The sequence below is a fragment of the Rhamphochromis longiceps genome, linkage group LG13 (assembly GCF_057381845.1).
Source record: "Rhamphochromis longiceps isolate RC_006_pf linkage group LG13, R_longiceps_female_GT1.1, whole genome shotgun sequence".
Classification (NCBI taxonomy): domain Eukaryota; kingdom Metazoa; phylum Chordata; class Actinopteri; order Cichliformes; family Cichlidae; genus Rhamphochromis; species Rhamphochromis longiceps.
Window position 1 is genome coordinate 5627604 of NC_140569.1, and position 26613 is coordinate 5654216.

At 38.5% G+C, this 26613-nt stretch overlaps 1 protein-coding gene across 1 annotated transcript in view; it reads right to left on the reverse strand.

Annotated features, from left to right (window-relative positions):
* atrnl1a (attractin-like 1a) overlaps positions 1-26613 on the reverse strand; it is a 318106-nt gene that overhangs the window by 236328 nt on the left and 55165 nt on the right. Inside the window, exons 10-16 of the mRNA XM_085427777.1 lie at positions 24848-25031; positions 21680-21834; positions 8120-8204; positions 6398-6609; positions 5012-5130; positions 3697-3813; positions 2549-2681 (exon numbers count right to left, since the gene is read on the reverse strand). Coding sequence (XP_085283903.1) covers positions 2549-2681; positions 3697-3813; positions 5012-5130; positions 6398-6609; positions 8120-8204; positions 21680-21834; positions 24848-25031 — 1005 coding nt within the window. The remainder of the gene's footprint in view (positions 1-2548; positions 2682-3696; positions 3814-5011; positions 5131-6397; positions 6610-8119; positions 8205-21679; positions 21835-24847; positions 25032-26613) is intronic.

Here is a 26613-nt window from a genome sequence, read left to right on the forward strand (position 1 = left end):
CTCTGTCCATTTAAGCTTTAAACAAAATACAATCACAGCCTTAGTTTCCTAAACCTTGAAAATAAACATACCATTACAAAATTATACTGCCAGAACCACCAGAAAATGAACTGCCGTTTTCATCATTTGGATAATAAACCAATGTGAAGTCTCCACTCCACCAGAGAAATATTAAACTGCAAGGAAATGAGTCTACTAGTGCTAGCACTGCTAACGTTAAAGCACACTTGATAAACTACGTACATTTGTGAAATATTAGGCAGATGATTGTAAGGGCTAAATTTTCAATGGTAATTCAAATACATTTCATTTATTTAAAACTGTAATTAACAGTTTTAAATCGCTCTAACATTCTGAGGCAACAACTGTATGGATGATCTTCAACTCAAGTTGCAACCTCAGCAGCTAAAAAACAAGCCACTTCCCAAACAGTTCCCACGGAGTCCAAAAAACAATAGAAAAAAATAATAATTAGAAAACCATAACTTTAGAATTATTTGGGGATGTGGGTAACTACTCGACTGTACACAGTACGTTAATGCCCTTGCTATTTGGCACAAAAAGTACTAACCAGTAATTATTTTAAATCCTGATAAAAATCTGGCACTGCCATGTTAAAGGCCTAACTTTATAGCATTAAAATATTTTTACACCCTGGTACAAAACAACTTTGGCCTCTATGGGGTCTTCTCTCATAACAACTGTATAGTTGTCTCTTCAATCTGGATACTGGAATTAAGGGCGTGGGTGTTTAAATGACACTGAGTTATGGTCAGTCGAATTCTGCTAGGCCTCACCTCTGCTAAGTGTAGTCACTGAATTAGATCCCTGGGCCATGTTTGTGTCTTTGGTGTTTTTGGTGCAATTTTAATGGAATGATCTAACATAGAATAACTTGCTATAAGGTACAACCCACCCAGAAGATCCAGTTTGTTTATTATTGATATCATGTTAGTTTTAATTAACTCATATGTTTCAGTGCTTTGCACCAATTTACAGTTGAATGAAGTTTCCTTGTATACATTAGATGATTAGATTAACAGTACACTGTCTCATCCAAATATGGATATGATACTAAAATGAAAATGAAATGCTTAGGCTTCAAAATTCAGTCCAAAACCCAATGCGTCATACATATATACCGTCTGTGGTTTAACCTTTCTAGGGCTGTCACACTGACAGAATTTCAGTTCAATAGTGAAAAAATGTTCACAGTATTGTAACATTTATAGAATATTTAAAAAAAACAAAAAAACACTGTAATAATGCTCTGACTAAAATTGATCTATGGTTTTATTTTGTACTTGTTATTTTCAAGATCTAACTCAAATGAAACGTGCATGTTGGTAGTGAGATGTTTCTGAACATAATTGTGCAAATGAACAATTACCAAATTATTTGACATTATCCTATGTGCAATATTGACACAATATTGAGTACACGTTTATAATGAACCCCCCCAACCTGATCCATTAGCTTGAGCATAATTTTGTTTTTCTGTTTCACAGACCTAGCCCATTAGTAGTTCTCCTGTTTAATGGACTGCTGAATTAGTCATCGGAAACATTCCTAGTTAGTCTACATTGTACTGTCATGAAAAATCTTGATATTTCTGCTTCGTTTTATCCAGTTTCAGACATGGGTTTGAACTGCAAATGAACAAACTACCACATTCCTGAGTAATAATCAAGTTATCAAACTCTATTATCCCAGCAAAACATAAGGGCCCGCCATCTTCGGCTTAAAGCTAGTACAAGTTCACAAGTCTTTGCCAATGAACCCAGCAGGTCCTTATAACACAATAAAACATGGAACTGCATCATTTATGGACTCAAGTAGCAGGAGTGTTTCCTGTGCCCTTATATTTGCTAGCAGTAAAAGTCAAAGTAGGAGCAGCTATGGCTTTAAGGCTGCACAGCATAACTCAAACTTGTTAGTCATCCAAGGATTCATATTCAGAACATCCAGTAAACATTTCTAATTGGCCTACTTCTCTATGCTGCTGAGTGCAGAGCACATTTCTCAAGTGTGTGCATGCTTCTATGTGTGTGTTCATACTAATCCTGTCTGAATGTATGCTTGCCTGAATATGAGGGTGTTTATTTGTGAAGACCACTAAGACTATGCCACTGGTTAGTGTGGGAACATGCAAAATGTTTTGTCTTACTTCACAGTATGTTTTATATGACACACATTCCAGTAGTTCTGAAAAAGTACTGCAGTCACTTCAGGGCAAACGCTACACTGTCGTAAATATCATCAAAAAGATTCACAGAGCATTTATAAAACAGGTTATCCATGCGTGCATTTGTAAACTCTTTATGTAAATAGAGTAGATTCTCAAGGTGTTCTCATTTTGCTGCATATGGCCTCAATCTGCATGAGGAAGCAGATTAGAAAGCAAATCACAAACATGCTGTGCAAAGACTTTGCAAAGCCGGGTGAAAAAGTTTTCAGATTCACTTGGAATAAAATGAGCTTCATGAATTTAACTTGAGGTACTTAATTTGCTTGCTACTATGTTACATGCGTGAGTGTTTCTCCTCACCAGGCAACGCCTGACACTCCTGCTGCTGTGGCTCCCACTGGCAGTTGACGTTCAGCAAGCAGCTCCTGCAGCTAGCCAGCCTGAAACACTCCAGCTCTTCCCTGCGCTTACACCTGGATGAGTCTCTTACCGTCTTCAAACACACACACAAAATAACAGGAAATAATATCAGTCGGGCTAGAGTTCTTTGACAGTTTTCTCTTCAACAATAAATACAGTAAAGCTAGAGAATTCGATATAGTGTGCAACAAATGGTGAAAATGAATAAAGTATAAATGGGCGTGGTGATTTAAACAGCCAACAGAACATGCAGAGTGGAAAAGAAAATCAATATGCAGGACACATTATACTGAGATGTAGTTTTTATTCTATATGCTGCACAGTTACACTGCAGCAGTTTTAGCTATAAGGTTTCAGAACAGAAAGGAAATTTGTTTTTTTTATTTAAAAGTTTCAAAAAAAAAATCTAATTTGATCAGGTACCAGCAAAGTGTACTTTAGCCTAAAAAACAAAATCCCATTTTCTGCTAAAGGATGACACATCTTTATATCCATGATTGCACAGGTAAATACAATCCTGACCTTCATTTTTTTAGTCCACCACTTTCTTAGCATATTAACTAAAAAGTGATTTCTATGAAAACCTTGAAGGTTAGACAAAGGGCCAAGGAGAGGTCTTTGCTCATGTCCTGTTTTCATGACAATTTTTGCTTACGTATTTTCTTGAGGATTATTGAGCGTACATTTTGTTTTTCTGCTCCTGAAATGGCATTAAATGGATGTGTCATTTGGATTGATCCAAAAACAGACTCATGTTCAAACAAGCATGACAAGTCTTGTCTCAGAACAGAGACCATATTCTATGATTCTCTTTATTGCTTACAAATTATTTACCAAAACCTTCAAAAGCTTTTGATCAGTAACAATTTCTGCATCACTCAATGACGTGAACAGCTCCTCACACCATAGTGTTCTTTTTCTCACACCATTTTTGGTACCACTTGTTGGAGAAAGAAGAAATGCATGAAATACATGCAAATTTGTACTTATATTGTCCCCCAGTGTCCACATAACCTTAGGGACTATTCTGACCTGTGACCTTGCAGCCCAAACCTGAAGCTTAACAGGAAGTGTCAAATGATACACACATGTCCCCTTCTCCTGGCTCCGTGTTTCCACAAGCTCAGCTGATGTTCAGACAACATGGACGGAGGGGGAGACAGAGACAGAGCGCCGCCATGCTGCTGGGCCAGCTCCAGAGTCAGCTAACACACACACACACACACACAAACAGTCCGATCCATTCACAGATTCAGATCAAATCCAGCCAAGCACGTAGACAGAAAGAAAGCAACAGATAGCCAAACACACAAAGAAACACACACAAAGCAGGGTTGAGATTAAAAACAGAGACTGTGAAAGGAGGAAACAAAATGAGCAAACGTAACAAAATAACACGAGAAAATATTTATAACAAGTTTAATTTCAGCCCAACAATTACTTTGCTTTTTTTTTTTTTTTAAATGTTCATTTTGATGCTTCAGAGAATAAAAGAAAAAACAAAAACCTTAAATGAGCGTGTGTCTGTGTGATCATTTAAAAAGATCACACTGATTGGTGTTGATTGTTTTAAGACTTTATATAAGACATCGACAGCTTCTTCCTTTAACCAGTCATTTGAAAAGCCTCTGAACTTTCTTCCAGCATTTATCAGCTCACGTTTTCAGCTCACGCTCAACAAAGGATCGTTTCCAAATGGCTGCATCTCCAATTCTGAGTGCAATTTTGGTGACAGACAAGGAAAAGCCTCAGGCCTCGGGAGATTTATTTATTTTTTAAATGCATTTTCTTTAATGGTCACTTGAGATTGACTGCAAAAGCAAGTCAATCCTCACAGACTTGTATGATAAAATGTCAAATTTCACAGCTCTATAATAACTAAGTGGGGCATTTTAGGCATGGCCAATTTGACAGGTGTCCCAAATTAGGCAGCTGGAGGCAGGCCTTGCTTTAAATACTTTGGGTCATTACACTCGACCTTTCCATTGTCTTTTGTCACGTTTTATTGAGTAATCTAAGATTATGGCTTGCTGTGAGATACAGATCATCCAAGAAGTTTCTGCTTTGGTTTTGTTGAGTGTTGTATGCCACTTAGCTAACTAGCAAATGTGTGTGTTCCCCTATACAGCTTATGGATGAAAACCATACAAGCTACAATTAGCTGATTAGCCCTTTTTATACAAATATAATTACCTCTATCCATATTTTATACTTTCTATGGTGCCAAATTGCATTGATGCTCAGCCACTGACAGAACAGTCTTTGCACTTTTTATGACTTCTAGCATTGTCAGGAACCAATATGTTAAGTATTCCATCAAAGATTTAATTCAATTATTGTACTATCAATACTATACGATAAGGTTTACCATAGATATTTTACTGATAGTCAGTAAAGCCTCACCACAGTGCAGTTGCTTGAGGCAGATATGCACTTCCTGTCCTCACACCACTGACATCCTTTTGTGTTGGCAGTGCAGCTCGCACAGTCTGAGAAGCGGAAACACTGCTCATCTGTACTGTCTAAAAATGGAGAACACAGACAAATTAAAAAACATAAGCACATCGGTACAAAGGCAACAAAGACACTAGGTCACAGCCTTTTCCCCCCTAATCTGTATTGTTACTGTCTAAATAAAGTGTATGGACAAAATGCTTTCATACTATTATGGACTGAGCACAACTCGTACAGTTTTACTTTCAGTAATCGATTTCCACTTATTGAAATCAGCCAACAAATGTTTCAAAGAGTTCATCTGTTGGTGATTTGACTTCTTGACTAGCAAAGATGTAAATGTGATTTTCATGGAAATGTCTATCAGTCAGTTAATACATATAGTGCACAGAGGTGAACATGTACAACTACTTAAACTATTAGGGCAGTGTAAAATAAAATGTATTACCATATTTGGATGCAATAATCAGGAAGCTACCAAGTGACAACTTCGTTATTCGGGATTTGCAGACCTAACACTAAGACTGTCTCAACATGCTAAACATAGATTGCACAGGCTGGCTCAGGCAGTAGAAGAGATGATCAGTGTTCACAAGGCTGCTGGTTTGACTACATGCTCTTTTTGAACTATAGTTTCTATAATTTGTTATTCTGGCGTCAGTAAAGAACACATTTTAACCTGTTATTGGGGTGTATTTTGGCGTGTGTTAGTCATTTATCGCATTACCCAGGAAAAAAAATTGAAAATGTAGCATTTAACTTTTAAATTAAGGTTAGATTTTATTTTGTTTTTATGGACATTAATGGGATTTGTGTGCTTGGGATGACACATAAATGTTGTCATGAGTTATGAAGGTTAGATAAGGTGTATGTGAATTGCAATGAGCAGGCTTTTAAATGCAAACCCATTGATTTGATCTTTTAATTCATTCAATCCATGTGGGCTTATGCTCCATTTAAAACTGACAGCAAAATCATTTTCATAATTACTTTCTACTTAAACCTCGAGCGAGGTGCCTGAAGCAGAATACCTGAAGAGCTACCGCATCTACATCTGGTTCAGACCGATCCTAATTACTTTGAAATTAGGTAATTGTTGCAGTGCTGACCTTCTGTTCCTGTAATTATGAATTGCAAATATACTTCAGAGCCCTCCAGAATAATTACGATTCTTGTGAAAAAATAAGCCTTTTGGGAGTTGCACTTGTGCTTGATTGTGTGGTACATTTCAGGAAAACTATGTTGACATGGCAGTGAAAATATTTAGACTGAAACAAAGAAACAGATGCATATAAATGGCAAAGAATTTGCTCAGTAAACAGAAGCATAACATACCAGGCCGAGCAGGGCAGAAAGGAGCAGGAAAAATGTGGTCGGGTGGTGTTGGCTTCCAGGGGACACATCTACTTTTCACCCAGTGACAACGAACACCTGGCCCGGCAGTGGCGCACAAACCTGGGCTAGAGAAGGCCTGGCAGGATGGAGGCGTGTAAGCCAGCACGTCATTCAGAAGCATACCAGAAAAGCCTCCAAAGATGTACATGGAGCTGAAGATGAAGAAGGGACGATTATACAAACTAACAGGAAAAGAGAACTTATACAGAGAGCTGTGGAAGGAAGCAACAGCGAGACACTACACGCTTTATACAGATGAGAAATGCCTCCAGAAAGGAGGAGAAAGTTAGAGGAACACCTTTAAAAATAAACCTGGACTTAGGTGGTGGTGAGGGGGGGGTGAAAAAGAAAAGCTGCTATTTTGAAGCAGTCCTTGTGAAGTTCAAAGCTGACATTTCTGAGCTCAAAGCTGACTTTTTGGTGGGTAAATGGTGTTAACAGGTCAGGCTGTCATTTCTCAGCCCAGCAATAAGTCAGTCGATGAAACTCCTGCAAACATTTAAGTATCACAAAGCACTGATATTTATATTTTCACTATAACTTTTTCTATTTCACCAAACAAAATGTCTTGTACTCTCCGATTGTCTGGGACTGATGTTCACAGATTCTTTTCAAGAAAATCAAAATCTGTTTTCAGGCTAAACCCTACGAGCAACAAGAAATGCTCAGTGCATCAACGGCAGGGTTTTCTTTGTTGTACATAGCTGTAATAAGTCATTTGAAAACCACATCTTTCTAGAAAGCAGAGCCCAAAGGCCATTCACACATCCGCCTGCATGTGAATGAGGGTGAGAAAAGGTTAGAGAGGAAAAAACTAGAAATGAATATAGGTCTCGAGGTAATGAAGTGAAATACACGTGGACATATATGCAGTATCTATATATAGAAAGTGCAAAGAAAGTTTCTGACAGAGTGTAGCAGGAGAAACATCCACATACAGGCGAGAGCTGAGGTGGGAGAGACGTAGTTTCTAAACAGGGAGCTTCAGAGGAGCAGGCGGAGGAAGAAGTGACAAGAGAAGTGCCAACCAAAACTAAATATAAGATTGAGATAAAAAAAGATCAATCCATAAACAGTCTACACAACAAAACTATACCAGTCAAGGAGGAAGGCAGAGGCAAAATTCACCTGAGACGCTCAAGATTTGAAGGACATCACAGGAAGACATCAAGGAAATGAAAAAGCTGTGCTGGAGTGTCACGCATTGTGGATAGATGTGTTTTATTTGCATGAATGTAATTTGAGCAGGAAGGCTTGTTCTTATATTTTTCAAAGGTTGAATATCACTGCTGAAATGTCCAAAGGACGATTGGTAAAGGTACAGATTTATGATTAAAGTGGCACTTTTACAAGAAAACACTTAGGAAATGCAAGTTCATGCATGTTTTGTGAACCAAATCGCTTTATTTCAAGATACACTCAGAAAAAATAAAATACTTTGTTACCTTTAGTAATACGGGGGCTTGTCCTTGGGCAGAACTACCGTTATTTGTAGGCTATGACTGTTTCTCCTTCCAAAATTACATTAACTTCAGAAAATACATTACAAAGAACTTTCTATCAAAGTTTTACTATTGTATATAGGGTGGAAACAAGAATTAGCCAGATAGAGTCTGGGATTGGATCGGTTAGGGGGACGTGTTATGAAAAGCAGAAACTCACCCGTTGCTAACCACAGCAGAGTGTCCAAAGCGGTTGATGTCCCGGTGCAGGCCTGGTCTGGGAAGGACAGTCCACTCATCACAAGCTGAGGACGAGCACATGCAGACACACAACGATGTTTAGGAATATATTCACTCGTGAGTGTGTGCTGCTATACTGCTGCAGCGTTTGAAAACCAAAACATAAATAACCCACTTATTGAGGAAGTGATAATGCACTGCACAAAATAAACAGACAAAGAGCTACTGTGAACATCACTGTAAGCAGCAAAATTACAGTTTTCCTTAACTGGTAATGCTAACGATAATATACGACTGGATAATATTGTCTTCATTTTTCCCCATGCAGTTATAATAGAAGAATAAGGAGAACCATACGTACTATATGCAAGAGCAATGAGCAGTAGAGTGTGACCCACAGCTCAACCCCTTCCCCCAATTCCATAAGAACTCATTACCATAACCTTCTCACATCGAATTATGGCGATCGAGAGATGATAGGGGAGATAATGTGGGAGCTGACTTCATAAAACACATCATGCCACAAATATGATCATAAAACAGCCTCCTCTCTTTCTCTCTCCCTCTCAAGTTATCATTGGTGCTATTCAGCTCTGTGTGTTTTACTATTTGGATTTTACAACTCTCTGATGTTTTAATGACCCCTACATACTCCCATTATATTAATATGGAAATGACTGAGTGACCGAATGTGTGTGTGTGTGTGTGTGTGTGTGTGTGTGTGTGTGTGTGTGTGTGTGTGTGTGTGTGTGTGTGTGTGTGTGTGTGTGTGAGAGATAGATGGAAAAGGAGTCCAAGTTGTGAGTGTAAATGTGCCATTTAGCTATAGGCGCCTTTCCCTAAACACAGAACGCTGGTAGAGTTGAGGACACCAGGTTGCTAACGACCTCGTTAAGCGCTGTGCTAATTGGGAGCGCTTGTTTAAGAGCGAGGGATGCCACAGAGGACGCAGTGACGGGACAGACAAAAAGAGGTTATTCTAATCAACGCCAAGAGCAATGGGTTCATAACTAGCAGGGGTTAAAGGTCATTCGTATTAACACGACAAGAAGAGTGATGCTGATGTAATCAGGCAGCTCTGAAGAACGGTGATTGTGCGGCTAAATTAAACAGCACCGGTTTGTAGGTATTTAACTCAGGTTTTTTTTTTTTAAATAGGTTAAGTTTTAACCGATTTTTAACCTCCCACAGCAAGATTTCTCAAGTCTTTTTGCTCGAGAAACTCAAAAATCACTAAAGCGAGTAAGTTGTGGGCTTTGAAACGACCTCCCTGAGGAGATAATCTGCGACCTCCTTCAAATCACTTCTAAAAACACATTTTTACAAACTCACTATTATGTGATGTCATTACATTTTTGTGCAGTCTTTTTCTTTAACTGCTTTTAAACAGGAAGCTCTAATTTCCAGCTTTCTGTTGAAATTCTGGATTCGGCTTTGCTAGTCTGTCAAAGCACTTTGCAAAAGAACCATGTAAATGGAATTATTATTTAATATTGTTTGACAAAAAGACTGATGAATAATATTTATGAATAAATAAAACTTAGGGTTTAAACAATGAGAAGCAGAATACCAAAAGTTTATTAAGAATGCACAAAAGAAGGGCAAATAATTTATAAGACAGCTGCTATTAACACTAGACATTTTTACTCCAGTGTGGAGATTTATCCTTGTAGCATCTATTTCTAGAGCTTTGCACACACACACAGCTGTTTGTCAGCTCATGTTTAATATAACCTGCAAGGACCTGAATCAAATTGGCACCTCTACCTGGGTAATCATCACTCAGTGTGGGATCCAGGTGTGCACAACTATATGGCATCTAACATCCATCTAAAGCCTGAGTCACACGTGGTGCTAAAAGTTTAAATATTTTTCACTTGTGGCACTTGGCACTCTGAGCACCGAAATAAGCTTAGGCACTACAGGGAATCAGCAGTGAGGCAGGAGTTTGTTTCCTTGAGAACTTTCCAAGTTGTGCTGGCTGCAGAATAAAGCAGCTGACGTTTATCTTCGATATTTTATTCACTTGTTTTGCTCCAGAATTAATCATTACAACCAAAACTTCACTTGAATTTGTGCATCAGAGTTAATAAATCATGTTGTTAGTACTGAATATACCAAGGTGCGCTTGGTTTGTTATTTTCTCTGGACTGATTTACTGTTACTGAAGTCAGTGAGAGAGCGGTTAAAAAGAGAACGGGCCCATATCTTTTAAATAAGCAGGTTATTATTAAAGCCAGCGCTATTTTTAATTAATTTGCAAGACAATTATGACAAAATGTCAACAGCTTCCTACGTTAATATTTCCGTGTGTTTTTTTTATGTTCACTTTATAATATAATTATTAATAATTAATAAGCCTTGCAGTTCTTGTGAAGCCAATAAACACCCTCGGAGACCTGCTGTATGTTTCATGTGATTTAGAGAATCTACCACATGAAACAGTCTGCAAGACACATAACTGCTAAAATAAGCAAACTAATAACCAACAGCATCAGAAATATATAATAAAAAATAATACGGTTTTGTTGTTTTGTGGAGTTCTCGCTTTTGTTGACCGAAATGTCCCAGCTGTTTGCAATCTGTGTTCCAATAGAAAGATAGAAAACAGTAAACAAGCAGATTTGCATCTCTGTGAGAGGACAGATTTCTGATTGAACGCTTTAAAGTTTTCTTCTCTTTTTTTTTTTGTAGGTGACTCAACGTTGTGACTCCACCTCTAAGGGAATGGATAGTAACAACTACATGGACAAAAGATGGATTTTCTAACATAAGCGAAGCAATAAAATCTGAGGTACTAATTCTACTAAATCCTAAGTGGACAAAAAAATTATTAAAAGGAATTAGCAACTCTGAATGTAAATGCCTCTAGGGAAAAAAAAAGTATTCTCATTTTTCCATTTTGTGTCCCATCATTTTCCCTTTCCTGTGTCTTCCAGTTTGACTGAATCTAGACCTTTCTTTATGACAAGTTCTCATTAATTTGGGAAACCCTGACGAGGCTGGGAATGGTACCTAAAATGGATATGCTGTTAAAAGGACGGATGGATGGACTTATTGTCTACTTATTGTTTGAATGACACATTTCAACTTGTGGCATTTTTGAGATTTTACTTCTTGAGGATCCAGAGCTTCCCCATGCACCTTGGAAGTAGGAGTGAACTTGTGCTTGAAAGCTCTACTCTATAAAGAAAATGTAATGTGGAACTATGATTCGTGCATGTGAATCAAGAGCCTGATTGTGATGATGAAGCTGACCTCAAACCTCCAGCCACAGCTAAAAATCTTTCTCTAACAAGCTCTAAATGAAAAAAAGATTACAACCTCTGTGACTTTTGATCCCATCCTCTAGCCATAACCAGCCACCCCGAGACTGCTGTCAAATTGTCCACCCAAGAACTGCAGGCTCAACAGATACTTATCAGCCACAACACACATACAGTCATACACACACACAGACCCACACAGATTTTAATTTCCTCTTAGGATATGAGAAAATCTGTGTTAATAATGCATGGTGGGACAGAGGGAGAAATCACGAGTCCAGATCGAAGCAGCCGTGCGGCCGGGCTGATTGACAGTTTGATCGGATCTGTGCTAATGGAGAACTTGATGGAGAAAGGCGGGAGGAGGAGGAGGACATGGAGGTTTGAACGGCAGCCACTGTCTGCTCCTCAGATACATCCCGACTTCCAACATCTTCCAAACAAGCTTTCAGCTTGCCACAGGCCTTTCAGCGAGATCTGTGTATGTGTCAGGTGTTTGCGTGTTGCACACAGAGCGTGGGCGTGCGCCTATGGTGTGTCAGGTTGGAGAGGACTGCGTTTTTAATCAGAGTTCATTTTCCCCCAAAATCTAATTAGAAGTGTGAGGGTGGCACGGTTAAGGGGAAGGGAGGATGTGGGAGGATGGGAGTGGGGAGGAAGGAGAGCTGAAGGGGGAGAATTAAATTCAAATGAAAAGTGCCTTCCATGTCTACCTGAATCTAATGTGTGGCAGCAGAAGAGCAGGAGAAGCTAATAACGTCATGTCACCCCTCCAAGGTTAGCGCGGCAAAACAAAAACAAATTAGTGCTCCAAACGCCCCCGCTCGCAGCGAGTGCAGAGACAGGGAGGAACGGAGGAGCAAATGGAGACAAAACAAGGGATGGAGAGAAGTGACTTCACAGGTGGAACTAATTAATTATCTCCTGAAGAGATGCGACAGAGGGCAGAGCTTTAGAAAAGAACTTGTGCAGATCAACACTTTCTGTGAAGACGCGTAGATACGAAGCCAAGCAACCCCCTGTCGTAACTCTAAACATGTATAGTATTTTTCACAGCATGTCCTATTTAACACTAAAGGTTTCCCCCATAAATGACCAAATTGTGCTCAGTCGAGACGCATTATTCAGAATGACAGCAATTAACACATTTCTCAGACTTTCCAGAAACAAATTTGTATTTCTTTAAAGTCAAGAATCAAATAAATTATCTGCTGTGCTTTTAGTTACGATGTTATTGTCAAAGCCAACTGATGTTTTTTGTTCTGCTGCTTGAAGCCACTTTAAGAAAAACTGTTTCTCAGTAACTTGTGTTCCACTGCAGGAAGCACCTCTGCACGGCCTCCTTTAGTGCCATTTTGGAGGAGAAAAAAGTAGCTAGTCTGAGGATTTTTGAGTGCCCCTGATAGCCTGCTTATAGAGGTTCAGCAATCTTAGGGTATAAGAGCTATATTGTGCTTCTTGTTGTGTCGATATACTGTTAGGATGTTTAAACATGCCCTGTTTTGAACACTGAAAGCAGTATACATACAAATAAGGGCAGTGAGCCCAAAACTTAGGAGGTTCTAAATGCTCCGTTTCTGTTTTTTTTTTAATTTATTTATTTATTTTTTACTCTCAGTTCTATGTGATTGGAACATGGACAGTAACAACAATGATAAACCAGGATTATTTTGAACTGTGACTCACACAAAGCCACCCTGGAATAGTCTAACAATAAAAAGAGGGAGGTAGAATTTTATATAAAAGGTCCTATTTAAGTCTGAGGATTGCTGCCCTCTCTGAAACTTCAACAGCATAAACTTTGACATGAACAAGAAGAAAAGCCTTTAAGCAGCTCAGCTCTCTCCTTTTTTGTTATTAAATTCCCCTGTCTGTGCACATGCAGAATTAATGTCGCAGTTAAAAGTGTTTTTCATCACCTCATGTTTGGGTGGAGCCACAGACATGTAAACAAACGATATAGGGGCCTTTCCTGTATCTACACCACGTTGTGCCAATATGAATACTGTAACTTCAGCACCGTAACAAGAAGGAGAAGACGTTTTCTTCTGACTTCTTTCCATTTATAAGGAGATTCATAAATGCCTTCATCGTGAAGTTCTTGTACTTAGAAATTCACTGATACAGGATTTTAAGACCAATACTCACAATGAAAGCTGGTGAGTTAAAAATAGAATAGATTCTTTTTTCAAACATGCACGAAAAATAAAGAGATAGCATATTGTCTTAGTAAAGACTATATGCTAATTCTATTTAAAGATAATCTTGTTTGTTTTGTTTTAGGGGTTTTGTCGCGTATTCCTTGCTTAAGTTCTGCCCAACAATGCTCGGATCAGCTGGTTGTTATGTTTGTGGACTTCCAGACACATTTAAGTTGAAGTGCTTTCTGGTCGGAAAATGATGGTTACTCACGATGATGGTCTCCACTTTATACATTTTAATTTATCAGCCCTTATAAATGCAGATGCCAATAGAGCAGTAAACAGCTAATAAGGTAACATTATCTGTAAATGATTAAAAACCAAAGACAGGAATCACAAAGAACAAAGTAAAAATCAAAATTTTCAAATTTAACTTGAGGGCAAAAATCACAGATTTAGCTAAAGTTAGCAGGGATTAAAGGAAAAGTGTGAATGCAGCAAGAGAAAGAATGAAGACAGGAAGGAGGAAACTATAGCTAGGAGACATTTCTTGGCTCAGATTTAAACTCTTCTTTTTTTTAAGCTCCTCATAACCCTGAGTGTGTTAACAGTCACCACACTGGCCCAGCGGAGGCCTTTAATTCCACATAATCCCTCTCTGGGTGAGAGGAGTCTGTTGCACCACAGTGAGGAAAGAAAGGAATTCCATGCGACACACTCCACACCGATATATGATGCTAGTGCAGCTTTTAGCTTGTCTAATTATCCCATTAAGCAAAAATGCAACTACTGAAACATAAACTATTTTGTTTCCTTAAACCAAGGCAATAGTAAACTGAACATCTTTTCGTTTTGGTCGGTTGTTCAGCACTAATTGGAATTCTTCATCCTGGACTGTAAGAAACTGATGCTGATATTTCCTTTCGGGTATTTAATTAATCAATTCCTTGAGAAACCTGGCACCACAACACTCTGTAGTGAAAGGAATCATTAGGGTTTTTTTTACTTAAAAAAAATAAATGCCCAAAAAACAAACGAAGAACAAATTTCAACTGCCAGTGTGTCAAAAAATATAATGTACTGTGCAAGGAACATGGTTACAACAGGGATGGAGTAATTCTGTAAAACTAAGAAGATATTTAAGATCAAGGTCGTAAACCAGATAAACCTCTACTAGAAAGAATAAGATATATGTCGAAACACAAATTTAAAAAATACATAAGTTGAACTAAAATATTTATATCAATATATTAATGTGTATGTTTTGTTTGCTATATTTGAACTTTCCTTTAATTTTTGGTCATTGACCACACACACACACACACACACAGTCAGTTTTATCTCCTTACATCACCTGGAGGATCCTAAAGACAGTCAGGTTTGAACTCTGTCTTTTGCTGATGAGCATCTATAAAATGTTCACTTCACTGTTTGTTGGTTTTTCCTGTTGGCTAAAAGATGCTTTCAGACAGTTCAGAACTCACTTTGCTTATTGCTGCAGGAGCTGCAGTTGAAAGAATAAGGCTAAAATTGTCCTACGCACATCTAAACAATATATTAATATAATGGAATACAGAATTGTATTCATGTGAGGTTGTTCTTTGTCTTAATGAAAGAACTGTGAAATTGATATTTCTATTAACTTACACAGCATCTGTCCTGGTTTCAAACAGATTAGAAGCCAGGACATTGTGCTAAATAATACTATACATGCAAAACTCTTCTCAAGCATTAGCTTTGTGTGTAGCAGCCGTGTCACTTTTAACCTGTAATATTTAGCCTTTTTGTATTTTTGCTGTAAAATGATAGTTTTATTTTCTTTGTAAATTATGCTGCTCTGATGCCAGCTCTCTTGGCCCTTTCCTGGCCTGACTTATCGAGTTAATAAGCCACCTTACGTGAGTGGTTAGTCTGATTGCTGAATTTAAAACCTCCAGCACTGTGTGGTCCTGGTTTCCTTAAATGTGCTTGCTGGCTTATGGCTTCCTACACCTGGTTCACCTTTGCTCAAGTTTTCCTTTTGCCTCCTCATTCCTCACAAACAATCTAGTCTTGCTCTCACCCAACTCAAAGTTCATTATTTGAACTTTCCATAAACTCATTTGAACCCTTACTCAGCGGTCACTTTGGCTCTCCCAGTTCTCTTAGCCAAACCTTGACATCCTTGCTTTGAAAGGGCTTCATTGCAGAAGATGCAGTCCATAACACTGGGGAGCCCGCTATAATGTGCAAGAAGAGAGCCACACTGGAAAACAGCCTGCAGCTGTCTCAGAATGTCATGACCCCCAAGTCGTACATTTTTGTAACACAGTGTATACTTCAGACTGTTCTCCCAAGAAAACAAACAGCACTGGTTGTTTAAGCAAATCCCAGAGCAGCCGGTGTTTGTATTCAGGGCAAAACCGTAAAACTGCCATTGAACTAAAACCTACTGTCACACACAGAAGAAAGAGCTAGTGAACAATAAAGTGTGGGTCGAAGTGTAGTTGTTTTTTGACACAGGAAACCTGTTTATACTGCCTCGGAGAACAAATAACATAATCATTCTTTACCTTAACCTAATTATTCATTTAACCAAAATAATTATCCAATGCTGACTCTTAACCAAAAAGTGTTCCCATCACAGATAGTGATGTTTACGGTTTTGTTTTTTGTTTTTGTTTTTTACTTCAAACCAAACCAACTGTTCAGTGTTTATGAAATTATCATATATTTCATGTCTGTGTTATAAACATAACCACTGGTTTTGAATGTTAGCAGCTTGTTGTATGGTTGTTAACTATTATTACTGCCATAGATATTACAAGTAGACAATCTGCAGGGCAGAGCCCAGAACTCAGTTATTACCTGATTTAATGGTGGTTGTTCCACTTCGGTGGACAGAAATAATGGGCAACGCGTTTTCACTTACACCAAACAACAGTCCCTTTAAGAGGCAGCGGGACTTCCAACGGTGGAATAAATGCCTCGAGTTTCAGTTTTTGCACAACGTTTGCAAAAACAACATGGTTATGGTTAGGAGAAAATCATAGCTTGAAAGCTCACTTTTCTAGTTACAACACTGAGGAGTGTTGGTTGCTTTCTATTTTGATCAAAGTCTAGTGAGCCAGCAAGCATATACTTAAGCTTTTACCTATGGAAACTCAATCAGTCAGTTAGCCAAGCATAATATAATGATAACACTGGAAAAACTCTTGGTCCCCATCAGAACTGCTTGATGTACAAAATGCCTTTTATGTCACATTTGTACAAAGGACACATATGCAGTTTTAACAAAACTGTAATTATAAACAAAATATTATAGTAAACATTTTTATGCACAGCCTAACCATTGATTGCTATGGTTGGTCTTGACTGGTTGACGAATGATTGCTGAAAGTTGCTTGCTAGTGTCCAGGTGAAAATGGTCAACAATAGGTATACATGGCTCCGGTTAAAACCACTTGTAATAGCTTCCATCCCTCTAGTAGACTGCTGTGTTCATCCATAGTTCTCGTGGAGGAGTCTCGGCCTTGTGCAACTGAAGCTTTAGTTAGATTGCAGGTGCTGTGGAGGTTCGCCCGTCTGTTTAGGCTGATAGGTGCACGGCCCTAGTGTCACTGTGCAGGCCACAGCTACACCTTGGTGAAGCAAAATGAATACGAACCTAAAGCAACATGTGGGCCAGATTAAAATGTGCAAAGGCCCAGTTAAGTTACACACATGAGTAATATTTAAAAAACAAATAAATATTTGACTGCAACATATTATTTTCTCCAGCTGATGATCATTCATGTCATCATCTTTCCTCTTGGTTTTTCATTTTCCCACCTAAACTATAATGCAGCTTCTATCTGCCTCTCCGGTAAACTCAAGCTAGAAAACGGACAAATGTTGCAGGTGATAAAAGCAGTAATGAATAAATTATGATATTTATGAAGACAGGGGTGTTTGCACAGAGTTAAGGGACACGTAAATTCACACATTTATTGCAAGCGTTGATGGAGCGAAAACAGTATCTGAAACCATTTGGCTTTCACCTTCATTAAGATGGGGACGTTCTGTAAACCCATGCCTGATTGTTTATCACCTTTTATTTTGCCTTTTGTTCACAAGCTTATCATCATCTTCACCCTGGCACACCTTTAATGTCTTTAGGTAATTCTCTTTCACAAGTCCGCAGTGCTTCCATTCCCCTCCCTAAATCCCTACTTCATTTACTCTTTATTTCTCTTCCACTCCGTGTTCGTCCCTCTCTCCTTCTTTAGCACTATTCTCCTTTATTTCATCACCCTTCTCACACCTGCTACTCTAATATCAGCAGTCGCTTTTTTCCTGTTGTTCTGTAATTTACAGGAGTGACGAGAAATATGAAAGAGAGAGTGGGAAGGACGACAGATTTGGACAGTGGGCTGATATTTCCAAGTACAAAAAAGCATTTTAAAGCCCATTTTTATAAATTTAAAAGAAAATACTTGCAGCTTTCAACTACAACTCAAACACGGAATAGCTGAGCACATTAGCATTATAGGCAGACCTTCTGTCATGGCTGAAAGCACTCTAAGAAACACTCTAAACAACTCTTGAGAAACACTCTAAACAACTTGTCCGGAACTGTTTTTATCATTTAAGAAACATTTCTAAACTCAGACTGCTGGTGTCAAAAGCAGAACTTGAGATGATTCTTCATGCTTTTATCTCTTCTCGTTTGGATTATTGTAACGGTCTTTTTACGTATCTCAACAAATAAGCTCTCGATTGCCTTCAGTCTGTACAGAATGCAGCGGCAAGACTTAACTGGTACAAACAAGAAGTCACACATTACTCCAGTTTTGGCTTCTCTTCATTGGTTTCCAGCAAATTTTAGGGTTCATTTTAAAATTTTAGTTGTTTAGAGCTCTGCACGGTGAAGCTCCCCAGTATATCTCTGACCTGTTGAAACCTCATGCTTCATCCTGAGCACTTAGGTCTTCAGGTCAGAGGCTACTGGTGGTCCCACGTACTGGGTTTAAAACACGTGGGGATCGGGCTTTTCAGGCACTGGCACCTAGGCTGTGGAACTCTCTGCCGTTGTCTTTACGCTGTCTAGACTCTACTGACTCCTTTAAAAAGCAGCTGAAGACATTTTTATACAAATGGGTTTTTAATTAATTTTAACCTGTATGTCTGATCTTATTGTGAAGTACTTTGTGATTTTTATCTGTGAAATGTGCTATATAAATAAATTTTACTTACTTACTCTAAAAAGCTTCTTAGTGGATCTTAGTTTGAGAAGTTGCTGTCGAAGCAGTGGTTGAGATTTCTGGATAAAACTAAAGTTTTAGTTAAAGTGACAATACAACAGGTCATGACATCACTTGACAGGTTTCAAAGGACTATAATAAACCTGATCAGCAACTTTGAAAACAAGAGGAGAGCATCAACATCACCTACATAAAGATGGCGAAATAGATGAATAATTGGTCAAGTCTAGTGCTGGGTGTATGTAATTCTATGAATGCACTCAAAAAAATATTTAATCTGATTACATTTAACATTTGTGATGTGGATGTGGCCACCAACTTTCAGAGATAACAAGCTCCTGACCCTTACAAAAAAAGCTAGGTAAGCATTAGCATGTTTCATTTTCCCTGATATGAAAACTTGCTCATTTCACCCAGCGATGCCTAAACAATCTATAATTGCTGCTTCAATAAAATTGTTTTCCCAATTCTTGGCAGACCGTAAATTTAAAAAAAAAAAAAAAAAAAAAAAAAAACCATTCTAACTAACAATATTTAAAAATATAAAACTTTTTTCTACAATATATTTTTCCCAAGTATAATCCCTACATGATTTCCATTTAGACGTTTTAAGGCTCTGCTCCTTTTGTTCCGAGCTTTTAAATTCCAGCAACATCCCAACATACTGCACTGACATCTGTTCGATGAACTGTGGCTAAGCGGAAATTTTTAACATATTCTGCACCTCGAGAATATAATAAAACCTAAAAAGTATCTTAAATAAATAAACAAAGGGTCTCCATTGCCTCTCACTATTAGCGCCATGTGATTAGAAATCAGATTTGACAAGGTTAACCACCACACCCGAGGCTCTATGCCATGAATGTCTCACTCACACCCCTGATCACATAGTCAAAGAAACACTGATCAGTATAAAAACTGGCAGACGATTATTCTGAATGACTTTTTTTTGCAGTAAAACAATTATTTCACCACTAACAGACACTGGCAAGCATTGCTGACCTTACATGCAGATAAATATACAGTTAAAGAACCACCATCACCAACATGCTGCTTTTTCCTGTTCATGTTTCACTTTCACTCGATTTTTTTCAGCACCTTTTGCATAAATATTCGCACATCTTTATCGTTTCCTCCTTCTTTCTGTTAATCTATCTACTGCACACTGTTTCCTCCTGTGAAGAGCAGAACTAATCTACATCTTCCTCACCTGAAGCCCCTTTCATTATTGTCTCTCTCTATCCCTGTCAAGGGCTGTTAATGTTCCCATACCATCTGGTTGATGGTGTAACTGGTTAGCCTATAATGGGATCCTTAATCATCAATACTCCATACCTATACTGCAGTGTTCGCAACCTTACACAGTCTTGGTTTCTTTCTTACTGTCTCTTCTGGCTGCAAGAATATTTTTAGCTTGTTTTTAGGTCTGTCACAGCGCAGTAACGTTGCAGCTTCCTCTATGTACTATTAAGGGCATTTCAACATGCTGTTGCTGCACAAATTGGATTCACAGCAGGAAATCGCTTCCAAATACCATATGCATGTGTGTTTCTTTTTAGAAGAAAGCACTCTAAATGACTAATAAGAACAAATAAATACTACATAAAGCTTGATGGTCAGGATGAGTTGAATATTATGCTTATGAGTGGCTAGTGAATGGAACTGCCCTGCAGATAATATCACCTGTGAATACAGAATATAAATATGTAGAATGCTTATAATAATACCAGAACTGAGAGCAAACCAAGGCTTATCGTACATAAGATATAGAACATCATTTAAAAACATGTTTTCCTTGCAAGCAGGAGCACTCAGAGTGTAGATGTGAGGTTAAAGCATCCCCTTTTAGTCAACTACAAGTCATGGTTAGAAGCAGCAGGCAATTTTATATGTAGAAAAGTAGGCACGAGGCAAATCTGGCCTTTTAACAGCAACAGATGGAAGTCGAAGGACAAAAGAAAAAAAAAATCAAAGAGAAAACCCCAAAAAGTGAAATTAATTTTTTAAAAGAGAGATAAAAACACCATGTTGTTACCCAGTGGTGATTTTGAAGCTTGGTTTTTAAACTCTGACTTGAATATTTTGACTGTCATCATCTTAATTTTTTGAACATACAAAAAGCGGCTCTGAAAACAGACACACTGCACACTTGTGGCTTGGCAGAGCTCTATATTAAACCATATTCTACTTTCTGCTTTACTCACAACAGGACCATATTTACAAAATAAACATGTCAATTTTTTGGAAACCAGAGGAGTCGCCCCCTGCTGGTAGTGGGGGGGGGGGAATTATTGTTTACGGTACTTCTGAATTAGCTTCACTTTTGAGACTCAGACGCTACAGCCACCTATTATATACAGTTTACTGTAGAAACTGAATGTTTTGGTTCCAAGTAGTATTATATCAAATTAACAGAAAATAGGAAATCTATCTGAAAAGACATTCTGTGAATTCCATCCAGATCACTCAATGAAAGGACCTATTTTCCAGCCTTAGAGGAAGAATTAAATAAATGAAAGCACCTTTAGATGTTCCAGTTATTAATCAATAATAACTAATACCATCAGGCAGGCATATAATTTATCACAAATTAACTCAAAAACAAGGAGTGCAGCAAAAACTATATCTCACTGTCTTATCTGCCTGTGAGAAGAGACGGTGAAATATACCCACAGACGCCTTATCTTAACATTATTAAGTCAGTTTTGGATTACATGAAGATACAAAAGACCCTGGCATGACTAAATCCACATGAGAACTCTGGAGAGGTGTTTAGCTGGAACAACCTACCTGCCAAGTGGCTGACCTTTAATAGCTGTGCACAAGAAAACTGGTGTTCACACCAACATTTGCTTCAAAATCTAGCATCCACCCATGTGAAAGTGTCTGTTTATATGTGACTTGTTCTTACCAATATCATAAGCCAGAAAGTCTGCAGAGAAACACTTGGCTCCGTTGCTCAGAGATGTGTCATTGTGAGTGTTTCCCCCAAAAACCAGCATTGTGCCACTCAGCAGCACCGCCGAGTGGAGGTACCGTGCCAAACCACTCTCCTTGAGGATTAACCTGCGTGCACACACAAACACACACCCACACAGAGTTGGGTTAATCAGCAATGTGAGGCACGTCAGGAAAGCATCAATTTGTCAGCTATGCGTGTGTCTGCGTGACATGTGTGTCCATAGATGCATGTACTGCAACTGATGGCATCTGTCTCAGGTTGTGACCTGGCCTGTGGTGACTGCCCTTCATACCAACTGTTCTTTCACAGGAGACACACACACGCACACGCACACGCACACACACACACACGCGCACACACACACACACGCGCGCACACACACACACACACACACACACACACACGACATTGTAGGGGGTCTCAGTCTGTGGTGTCCAATCTCTCTGAGGTCAAAGGTTGTAAAGTAGAGAACAACTGCAGTGTCTATCTGTGGCTAATTTACTGCAGCAATGCTGATTTTCTGCCCTGCCTTCAACTGATTTAAATCTTCTCATACAGAAACTAGACCCCTTCATGTCAGACTTTTTATATGTACGAGCAGCGTCGTTATCTCTATTGTGAAAAGGCAACGACTACTCAGAACATACTTTAAATATGGTATTGAAACAGCGACCTGGAATGGAAGTCATATTTATTGATTCTAAAATATTGACAAAAAACAAACAAAAAAACCCCAAAACAAAACAAACGTCTACTTCTAAGAGCTTGAAATATCTTTATATTAAAAACATTTTTATCAAACAAAAAATACATGTGTAATTTAACAAATCCAATTAAGGTAAAATTGCCAATAAATGTAAATATCTCACACCATTACAAGGTTATAAAAATGTAAAATCAAGCATAATGAATATAGAAAAAGCCAACAATCAAGCAAACCAAAGACTAGGTGTTGGAATAGCTACCAAACTCTTTAGGATATTTTTTAGAGGCTTCTACACTCCCAGGGATGCAAAAATCATCAAGCTTTAGTGTTTTTTCAAGGTTATTCAATTGACCAGGGTGAAAAATAAGAGAAGGCAGTTCTCCAGGTTTGAGCAAATCCTGGGTTACCTGTAGAGCAGCCATCTACAGGGAGCAAACACGAGAAAAGATGGGGAAAAAGCTACTGTAGAGCTGTACAGAAGCAAAATGTGCTGTCGTCCAACAGTTTGGAATAGGAGTTAAACTGACCAGTATATGTGACAAATTTAATGGCTACAGATCAGTTGGAAACCACTAACATATAGATGTCATGTAGAAAAGATTGTCATGCTGTGGGATGCCTGTCAGAAGCTTTACACTGACAGAGGCCAGATGATCTTTACATTGGTAGGGAGAAGTATAAATCAGTGGAACACCCAGGGATGTGTCAGTCTGGGAATTTCATCAGTCCAAGAGCTCAAGTGACACTCGACTCCAACAACACATTCCAGCTGGAAAGTGAGAGGCACAGAGAGATTGCATGCACATGTGAGCATTTGTTAATGTATGCCTACTTGTGTGTCCACTGTCCACATGTATATTAAAAGATGTTAAGAGCACGATAGAGCCCAGCATCCACTTTCACCAATCCATCTGTCAGAGTTCATCTGAGGTCAAAGCTCCTGGCAGATCCTGGCATTCTCACTCCAGTCTCCTCTTTCTGACAGGAACTTGGTGATTTTCCTTCCTCAGAAAGAGTTTGTGTATATTTAAAGTGATTACACAGAACTATTAATATTATCACATTAACTAGTTATTAAGTCAGCTTTTATGCAGACTCTCTTTTATCCTCTAAGACATGAGGCTACAATAAATTATCATATTTTCACTACTATTATTAAGAACTCTTATTAAACATGTTTTTTTATTATATGGTGAAACATTTCTATATTAAGCTGTGATGTAAACAGTACAATATCTTTATAATAACAGGCTTATTTGCAAACACACCGCTGTTGCATTCACAAATTTATCTTGGTCTGTGTAACAAAGTTGCTAAATTCAATGATTTCAGCCTCAACGTTTAACAAAGGTAAATAGGACCATATCAAAGGTAAATACACCCATTGTGAAGAACTGTTCCTCAAGGGATACTCTTGTTTCTGGCACATTATGATTTTGCATAAATTTCTGTTATGAAAATCTCTCCTTCATGCAAGTCCTCTAAAGGCTGCAAGAATGCATGAATAATGTCTAAAAGGCAACAGGGTGGAAGTAATGTTTTAATCATCTCAGAGTGACTAATGACATCAGGAAAAGTCAGGAAAAGCAGCAGGGTTAAAAAGAACAAAATCATTATCTGTAATGTAAAGAAGAACATTTTAATGGAAACACCTGCAGCTTTAAAACTGCAGTACGTGAACAGGCCGGGGACACGAGCTGACCAACATCTACTTTTGGTAAATTGCATGTGAATCAAAACACGATTACAGTGGAGTGATGTTTGAGCTGTGATTTGTTGGATTTCAATTAACTTTAAAACATGTTTGAATATTTATGCTGGTTCTGTGAGCCTGTCCAGGATGCACCCTGCCTATGATCTAAACTAAGGGTTGACCTTTTTTGCAGCCAGTGAGGACATTTTCTTAAGACACCAACATAATATAAACACTACTTTTGATAGCTTGGGTATATTTCACATATTTCTAAACACACACCAGCTATTAAGCTGAGCCAAGCCATGTAGCAGCAGGAACCTTGCTGCAAACTCACAGAAGTGAGTGATTTCATAACAGAGTGCATGGAGTGCATGGTGTGCTATGGCCAAAAGATAATGAGGGAAAGAGTAATGGACTCATTTCACTTGTGTTATTGATGTAATTCAGTCACAGGCACTATGTAGTCCCTGCACCCCAATTAGAGAACCACTCACCTCGTGCATGATGGGATTGGTCAAACCTCTGTATAGCCCTGAACACGGCAAACAGCTAAACTGGAGTTACCATGATTCAGACAGCTGTTATGTTTACTATGGACATCAAAGTAAATTTCTTTTTCTTTTTTTTGATGCTGAAGAAATCATATCCATTTAGCATTAAAAAGAAATGTTTGCAATTTTAAAAAAAATCCATAGTACTGTTAATGTGCTCTCACCATGTTCTTGTGTGGACGTGGTAGCGGTACATGTGGTCCACCAGGCCGTATTTGTTGTTATTTAGTGCCTTGTATCCCCCGTGGACAAACACACAGCCACTGGCTTCATCATACACGCTGCTGTGACCGTAACCTCCCTGGACCACTGCACCTCCGGAAGACACAACCTGCCACGAGTTAGACCCTGAGACACAAACAAACAGGGAGGGGGGAGAGAGAGGGGCTGATTAATGGAGTGCACCCCTGTGGAAAGATCAAAGTTGATCACTTAAAATGTTTTTTTATGCTTTGGCAAGTTTGGCTTTTCACTGTGCTTGCCAAAAAGCAAAGCAGTTTTTATTCCAGAGGTGATATAAAGCAAAGAGAGGAGAGAGCGAGCCAAACAGGGAGCGAGGCCACAGAAAATTAGAGTTTCTTCAGTTTAAAAGCGGCCTTTCAAAGAGCCAAGATTAATTCAGGTGCATAAAAAAATGATTTTAAAAATGGGCAGGGGTTACGTCATCAGATAAACCCCAATAAATAAAAGAAAGTAAACAAAGCCTAAGAAGAATTTTCTGAGACCAAGCGTAGTATCAAAAATAGAGACAGAAAAGGGAGGAGAGAGTGCATTTGAACTGAAACTGCTCATGATTCTTTCAAAATCTGAGAATGACGATTTCAAAAAAAAGAAACACAAATCTGAACACTCCACAAACTTTGTACAAAAAGGAAAATGGAAACACTTTAAAATTACAAATCATAATAACTGCATTCCTTCATAGTAACATCACAGCGAGAGCCATAAAAGACAATTCAGAGAAAGCCGATCTATTTGGTATTGTGGATGGTTATTACACCAAAGCTAAATTAATTTCAAAGTTCTAAGATATTTGGAGGCAAAATAAAATAAAACGAAAATAAAATGCCTCATTTTTATGCTCCATGCAATATTTCATGTCACTAACTTTGTGCCTTTTTCATGTCACAGATCATGCTTTGCCCGCTCTGTACCTTCCTGCAGGCATCTCTGGCTCCAGAGCTGAATGTTTCAGGTCAGCGGTTACCAGCTCACCAACATGCCCTCTGTTTATTGTTATATTGTTTGTTGTCTGTCGTTTATGCTCTTTTTTTAGTCTTTGCTTTTCCCTCATCCCATCAGGTTACACCAGATGGCCACGCACCCCAAGTCTTTTTTTTTTTAATGATTAAACTTTCAAGTTTTTCTGAGGTTCTGCTTGAAAAGGACATGCCCAAAGTGAACTGACCATTTCTCCGCAATTACAAACTGTGTGGTATCAAACTAAAGTTAACACTTGTGAGACTTCAGAGGTGTAAGCATCACAGCAGATGCCACTGTGTCAAAGTAACTGAGGGTACAACACAGCAAACTATGAGGGAGTTTTTCCTGGCCTGGCCTCTTATAGCATATAACCCCCTTGAAAATATGCAGCAGTGGATCAAAAATGGAAGAAAACCATATATGAGAATTACCTGTGAAAAGATCGATGCTGCTTAAGTGAAACTGAGCAAAGTTAAAGAGAGCACTTTGCAGTTACTTTGCATACTATATGCGTTGTTTGTTTTGCAAGTGTTGACGGGGAAGAATAGAAGAGGAATTGTTTTTGTGGATCTAGAGAAAGCATTGATGTACGTGAGGGTGGTGTAGGACATGTATGAGCACAGTGAGACAGTGGTGAGGTGTGCAGTTAGACTGAAAGATGGGTTCAAGTGGGGGTGGGATTACATCAGTGCTTTGAGCCCTTTCTTGTTTGCAGTGGTGATGGACA